This window comes from Penaeus chinensis, chromosome 40 (genome assembly GCF_019202785.1).
Source record: "Penaeus chinensis breed Huanghai No. 1 chromosome 40, ASM1920278v2, whole genome shotgun sequence".
Taxonomy (NCBI): domain Eukaryota; kingdom Metazoa; phylum Arthropoda; class Malacostraca; order Decapoda; family Penaeidae; genus Penaeus; species Penaeus chinensis.
This window is the reverse complement of record NC_061858.1, coordinates 1,894,011-1,901,510: the sequence shown is the minus strand read 5'-3', so window position 1 is coordinate 1,901,510 and position 7,500 is coordinate 1,894,011. Positions and strand designations below refer to the sequence as shown.

The 7,500-nt window shown below is 39.4% G+C and overlaps 2 protein-coding genes across 2 annotated transcripts in view; one reads left to right on the top strand and one right to left on the bottom strand.

The window, feature by feature from the left end:
* The window catches only part of LOC125047249, a 5,762-nt gene extending 3,984 nt beyond the window's left edge, over positions 1-1,778 (top strand). Inside the window, exons 2-3 of the mRNA XM_047645462.1 lie at positions 149-947; positions 1,049-1,778. Coding sequence (XP_047501418.1) covers positions 149-947; positions 1,049-1,481 — 1,232 coding nt within the window. The 3' untranslated portion in view covers positions 1,482-1,778. The remainder of the gene's footprint in view (positions 1-148; positions 948-1,048) is intronic.
* Positions 1,779-6,567: 4,789 nt separating this feature from the next.
* Positions 6,568-7,500, bottom strand: part of LOC125047012 — a 13,215-nt gene continuing 12,282 nt past the window's right edge. The window contains exon 7 of the mRNA XM_047645037.1: positions 6,568-7,500. This exon is cut by the window's right edge and continues 87 nt beyond it. Within this exon, the coding sequence (XP_047500993.1) occupies positions 7,143-7,500 (358 nt within the window). The 3' untranslated portion in view covers positions 6,568-7,142.

Sequence of the window (7,500 nt, the reverse complement as noted above, 5' to 3'; positions counted from 1 at the left end):
ATGTGGCAAGCCAACTTCAGCCACATCTGATGGAGCACTTCACTGGTGTGCAACTGAAACATGGTTGTTTTGTTGTGTATGTGTGCGCATGTATGTGTATTTGAAGTACTGTATGTAATTTAGTAACAGCAGACATTTGTACTTCCAGTGGCAACTAATGATGTAGTGTTTCATCCGAGCGAGATCACGCAGGAGAGTGTCGAGGCGGCGCTCAAGAACGACAAGGGAAGCGACGCTCGCCTCGTCTCCTTCACGGTCCAAGAATGCACCAAGAAAGGAGATAACTATGCAACATTTGTGGCCAGAGTTAACGTTAAATTCTCAAGTGGGAAAGTATTTAATACTACTTCTTATATTGTCAAGTATAACCCCAACCGATTCAAACTCCTTGAGAACTTCACTTACATCTCTTTCCAAAAAGAACAAGTGTTCTATCAGCAACTCGTTCATCTAATCCAGTCACAACTCCAAGAAATTGATCAGATACCTTTAAAAGTTCCCAAGTGTTTCTATACTTCACAAGAAGAAAATCGAGAAGTTATATTCTTAGAAGACCTTCAGCCCAGAGGATTCAGGATGTTCGACCGCAAGAAAGGCATGGACGTCGGCCACACCAAGCTCGTCCTCGAGGAACTGGCAAGACTCCACGCAGCCTCGTACGTCCTGAAGTCTAGAATTCCAGACCTTGCCGAGAAATGTCCAATCCTAAAGTTGGATTATTTCAACTACGGTGATAATGCAGCACAAACAATACAGGGTGTATATGCCAAGCATGTAGATATGGTTCAGGGAATGCTTAATACAATTGGTGGGTATGAAGTGGCAGAGAACTGGCTGGCCAGGAACAAGACGAGAGGGTTGGAGATAATGGAGAATCAGCTTCAAAGGGTTTCTCCCTTCGATGTCCTCTGTCATGGCGATTGCTGGATCAACAATGTGCTCTTTAGGTACGTAATGTAGAACAGTTCGTATTATTAACTTAAAAGTGAGCCACCACGGACAATAAGACTATTAGTATCTACCTCTAATCGTCTTGAATTATTTACAGATATGAAGACAACGTTCCTGTGGAAGTTATGTTACTGGACTTCCAACTGTGTCGCCAGGCATCCCTCGCCACCGACCTCAGTTTCCTCTTACACACAAGTCTGGAAGGTCATGTAAGGAAAACAAATCTTGAAACATTTCTAGACATTTACTTCTCGACTTTCTTCGGTGTCACGGAAGCAGGGAAGACTGCCATGCCCTTCTCCCGACAGGAGCTTCGTCAGGAGTACAGGAACCGCCTTGAGTATGGGCTGCTGATGTCACTGTTTGTCAACATCCTGATTCTTTGCGGTGGAGAAATCAATGGGGATGATCCAGAAGGATATTCGGATTCAATGAAAGACATGCTCAACGAAGTATCCAAATCCTCCCTGTTACACTCTCGATTCCTTAGTGTTTTTGATGAAATGATCGAAAATAAAGTAATTGTATGACTAATTTCTCATAAACAGGCAACAGATATGTATCATCTTTACTATTCATAACTTAAAAGATAGATAGCAATGTACAACTTGATAACTTATATAGATTAATAAAAATTTGTTTTCTGGAAAAAAATGTATACAGTGACAGAAATCCGTGTAAACTGTACCCTTATCTTTAGAATTGATTTTTTCTATTTCTGTTGCTTCTGCCATCATATTCCAGAATCTTAAAAGTGCTCTGTAGCTCATCTCAGCTCTTTGAAGACTGACTTGATGATGACATTTAAATATACTGTAACAGAGATATTCAGATTATACAAAGATTAGTCCTGCATTAATAAGTGTCAGGGTTCGTTTAAGAATCAAAGTTTTCAGGTCAACAGAAACAAACCAGAGGAAGCATTTCACAGGTTTTACCTGCAAGGGCTAAACAATACGTCAGAAAAAAAAATCAGGAGAAATATTGGCGGTAGGAAAGAGGGTCCACGAATGTAGGCAAGGTCACATGGCTGAGGAAATCACACAAGTCAAGGACACAGGACAACTGCTGAATTTTCAGTTCAGTGAGATTTTTTTCGCCCGGCCTTCCATATATGTAGCCCGGTCTGTGTCAGTTATTTATAGCTGACTCAATTGATTTATTATGACTGAATACGAACTGCTCCCATGATCGCAACTGCCTCTCCCTGGAGATATGGATGTTGTGCTATCCATTGTTATGAAGCTGGTGCCTGCAGCGTGGGTTACAGGATCGACTGATCCATCCATGAAGTAGGTTCTACAACCCAAAGGAGTGATGGCTATAATGACCCTGTCGACTTCTGCTTTCATTCTAGGCATGGGATATAAATACATTCTCCTTTTTCTCTTTCACTTCTTCCTTTCAAGAAATATGTTGAAGAGATCACAATGGGCTTGCATTTAATACCATTTCATAGAGAGCTCATGCTACAAAAAAAAAAATTTTATACAAGAAATCAGCAAAATACACACTTTTCATGTACATTTTCCCCAAATTCTATAATAATCTTAGTATGGGAAGGATTATTGCATAAAGCGTTTCACATGTTGCAGCAGATATATTTAGACAAACATTTTACATCTCGATAATAACCTGATTTATTTAGCTCTCATTTTACCCAAACAGTTTTTTTTTTTTTCGTTGTCTAATATTTTCCTTACAATAAAGTCAACTGAGAGCTCCCTTCGCTTAATTAGTATTGATATCGCCTGAGCACTTATGTAAGCCAATTACCGTAATTCTTTCACATATTTTTGATAACCGTGAGCATTAATCATTGAAACTGACGATCAATCTTCACATTCTTTATGGTTTACTGTTATGGTTTTATGTTATCTTCGCTTGGTATTACTTGTTCAGATGAGCGATGGTTGCTGTCTTTATCCTCCATCCCAAGTTTCTCATTAGATCTGCTATTTCTTTAAATATATATATCTATGTTTATAGATATGTATATATAGATATATATAGGTATAGGTATAGGTATAGATGTATATATATATATATATATATATATATATATATATATATATATAGAGAGAGAGAGAGAGAGAGAGAGAGAGAGAGAGAGAGAAATAGAAATATGTGTATGTATGTATGTACGTGTTTATGTATATGTATATATAATGATAATAATCACGAATGAAATTATAATAATGTTAATGATATGAATATCATCAGCATCGTCATTATCATCATTATCATTATTATCATCATTACCATCATCATCATCATAATTACTATTATTATCATTATCATTATCATCAGCATCATGATCATCATCGTATTCATGTTGACAAATGTACAAAAGGTATGAATGCGAATGAATATCTTCACAATACAAGAAATGTATTTGACCGGTTTCGAATCTATCTTCATCAGAAATACATCATGCGTATCCAGTCTCATATATACCTTTTCCACAATCATCATCGTCCTGATCATAATAAGGATACTTTTCGCTTAACGTTATTACAAAAAATACCAATACATCGCTGTAGCTGAATTGAAAAACTACAAATTTTCTTTAATTAAAAATCTTTCGACATTGTCAAATTACTCAAGGCATATAACTATAAAGTCGTGCATACTAAAACAGGAACTAAATAACTAGAAATACGAAGAATAAAATTTATATATAACGGTGACATTATTACACTTGCTTGCACTTGTGATGTAAAAATAGAAACTTAAATGATTACTCACTTCCCTGAAATTATCTGGCAAAAAGGACTCAGTTAGCGGAGAGAAAATTGCACTCATATAAGACAAAATGATCTTCATTAGAAAAGGTTTTATAATAATCACATGAAGAAAGAGTCTTAAGGCATTTTTTTCACAGTTAGCATCAGTTGAGCACCAGCAGTTGATAGAGATCGTGATAATACAACACCAATGAACTTGCTTGATTACAAAATCGGGAAAATATATGATATGTGTAAGGAATACGGAACAACAAAGCCAGACAATACATTTTCGAGTAAGTTAAAGTGATAAGTATTTGCATGCAAAACTGCATACGCTCTTTACAACTACAACAACAACTACAGTAAACATACAATACGGGTTAACGTTTACCAATAGAATGAAGGCATGATAGGTTAATAAAGTGAGAAAAAATGCCGATGGGTAGAAGGAGAGGGGAAGATAGAGGGAGAGAGGAGGCGAAAGGTAGAAGGAGGGTGGAAGAGAGAGAGAGAGAGAGAGAGAGAGAGAGAGAGAGAGAGAGAGAGAGAGAGAGAGAGAGAGAGAGAGAGAGAGAGAGAGAGAGAGAGAGAGAGAGAGAGAGAGAGAGAGAGAGAGAGAGAGAGAGAGAGAGAGAGAGCGAGATAGAGGGGAAGATAGAGGGAGAGAGGAGGCGAAAGGTAGAAGGAGGGTGGAAGAGAGAGAGAGAGAGAGAGAGAGAGAGAGAGAGAGATAGATAGATAGATAGATAGAGAGAGAGAGAGAGAGAGAGAGAGAGAGAGAGATAGAGAGATAGAGGGGAAGATAGAGGGAGAGAGGAGGCGAAAGGTAGAAGGAGGGTGGAAGAGAGAGAGAGAGAGAGAGAGAGAGAGAGAGAGAGAGAGAGAGAGAGAGAGAGAGAGAGAGAGAGAGAGAGAGAGAGAGACAGAGAGAGGGTGGGGGGAGAAGGTGTGAGTGTGTATATGATGTGTTTTTTTATTTTATTTTTCTTATTTGTGTGTGTATGGTATATATATGATATACGGTTCTACAAGTCCATCCACATTCTAACTGTCGTCATGATATGAATGCAAGACATTATATAACCAATAAAATCTCCAAGCAATAATCCATAATGACTAATGATATATCCATTAACAGCAGAGCTTAAAAGAAAAGCAGTACCTTTTAAGCATACATGAAAATTTAACGTCAAACCTTTCAGTGCACTTTCATAAATATTGAAGAAAATTAAATATTATAGAGACCCAAGGGTATATTTATAGGTACGAAAATTCTCCGTGTTATGACATGAAGCTGAAATTTCCTAGAGCTTAGAAGGTGATAGCGTTCAAGCCAATCTTCAAAGGAGTGCCTGTTGCTGTGGAGTCTGTGTTAAAGGGAAAAGATGAACTAATGAGCTCTCTGAAGAATTCTAGCAATATGCAATGGCAGGGGAGCAACGAGCCTGAAAATTGCAATGCAGAAAAGGTAAATAGAAGGAGCAATATCACTGTATCATACACAAACACACACACACAAACACACACACACAGAAAGAGAGAGAGAGAGAGAGAGAGAGGGAAAGAGAGAGAGAGAGAGAGAGAGAGAGAGAGAGAGAGAGAGAGAGAGAGAGAGAGAGAGAGAGAGAGAGAGAGAGAGAGAGGGGGGGGGAGAGAGCGAGAGAGAAAGGGAAAGAGAAAGAGAGAGAGAGAGAGAGAGAGAGAGAGAGAGAGAGAGAGAGAGAGAGAGAGAGAGAGAGAGAAAGGGAAAGCGAAAGAGAGAGAGAGGGAGAGAGAGAGAGAGAGAGAGTGAGAGAGAGAGAGAGAGAGAGAGAGAGAGAGAGAGAGAGAGAGAGAGAGAGAGAGAGAGAGAAAGGGAAAGCGAAAGAGAGAGAGAGAGGGAGAGAGAGAGAGAGAGAGAGAGAGAGAGAGAGAGAGAGAGAGAGAGAGAGTGAGAGAGAGAGAGAGAGAGAGAGAGAGAGAGAGAGAGAGAGAGAAAGGGAAAGCGAAAGAGAGAGAGAGAGGAGAGGAGAGAGAGAGAGAGAGAGAGAGAGAGAGAGAGAGAGAGAGAGAGAGAGAGAGAGAGAGAGAGAAAGGGAAAGCGAAAGAGAGAGAGAGGGAGAGAGAGAGAGAGAGAGAGAGAGTGAGAGAGAGAGAGAGAGAGAGAGAGAGAGAGAGAGAGAGAGAGAGAGAGAGAGAGAGAGAGAGAGAGAAAGGGAAAGCGAAAGAGAGAGAGAGAGGGAGAGAGAGAGAGAGAGAGAGAGAGAGAGAGAGAGAGAGAGAGAGAGAGAGAGAGAGAGAGAGAGAGAGAGAGAAAGGGAAAGCGAAAGAGAGAGAGAGAGGGAGAGAGAGAGAGAGAGAGAGAGAGAGAGAGAGAGAGAGAGAGAGAGAGAGAGAGAGAGAGAGAGAGAGAGAGAGAGAGAGAGAGAGGCTCTTACACACTCAGAGCTAGTATGGAAGGAAATATCGCCGAGGCAGAACACTAATTAGACGAGAGAATATATTCTGATCCGATTCTCCAGCTTCCTTACACTCTGATCTTATTCCTGCCCAGCCAATTCTGCATCACTTCGTGTCCACCGATTCCGTTCAACATAACCTCAACAGCATCCATTTGATTAGGGAAAATGTCTTTGTCTTTGTCTTGCGTGATAAGCATAATGTACGCAAGCCAAACTCATGATGATGATGATGATGATGATGGTGATGCTTAGATTTAGTCCAGCCATGGTAGGTATTGTACAAAACAAACATAATTCTAACTTTTGTTCGATAGTGAGGAATGATACCTCTTTCTGCTTCTTGGTGCCTAGATGTTCTGGCGAAGTCGCTTTCTTCTTTGTCACGATAATGTTTCCAAATAATGTAGGGATATCCGAGTAAACAAGTATAGTAAAGTGAGAACAAGTTCACGGAAAGGAAATTTAATTCGCAGACTATTTTTGGAACAAAAATGGATTATCTTTAACTTGAAGTATCACTTACTAGCCATGGGCATTTTCTGAAACGAATACTAGAAGGACAGTAAATCTGTTAAACATTCCGAGTTTACAAATTTCTTTTGGAGAGGATACTTGTATTGTTAAACAGGTAAATATGATTGTACCCTATAGATGGAAACTGGTTATCCCACTAACTTCGCCACAAATGTTACGTTTTAGGTATACAAAATATTTGATGTATTCAGAATGTTAATAATAATGTGGGTCTGAGTGTACACTGTATCAAATAAGTTTGCGAATTTTGATTATCTGTTAATAGCTTCTCATGTGTTTATTTATATTCTCCTAATACAATATTTTGTACTATTCCTTAAAAGATAATTATCACTCTAATTAACATTTGTTTTATATCACTTGGAGTCCAAAACAATGCAAATACGTAATGAAACAGCAATTGTATCGCGGTAGCATATAAGGAATTAATACAAGCGCAAATATCAAACACAGATGAGAACTCCTTATTATGTCATATAGCTTACAGTCATGTAATAATTCCGTTTTCGATCATCTCATCAATCAAGAAAACAAGTTTATCACGAATATTTGGTTGATTTGTCATCGCCCTGATAAGGTGATCCTTCCTTTTGTCCTGCAAATCGGCCTTACCGTCGCTGTCGTTGAGTCCCTCCTCCCCACGCAGGCCGAAAACCACTGCTAATAAGCCTGTTATCAGTCCATAGGTAAGATGATTCTTATACTCCTGCGTGAGATCCTGGAGAGAGAAGGGCACCGCGCTGCCACCAGCCGCCAGGACCTGACTGAAGCGTTGGTAATAAGCCGACAGGAATGATGAGAGGTTGTCCCTCCTGGTCTGCCCTTTGAGGCTGGTGTGGAGCAGG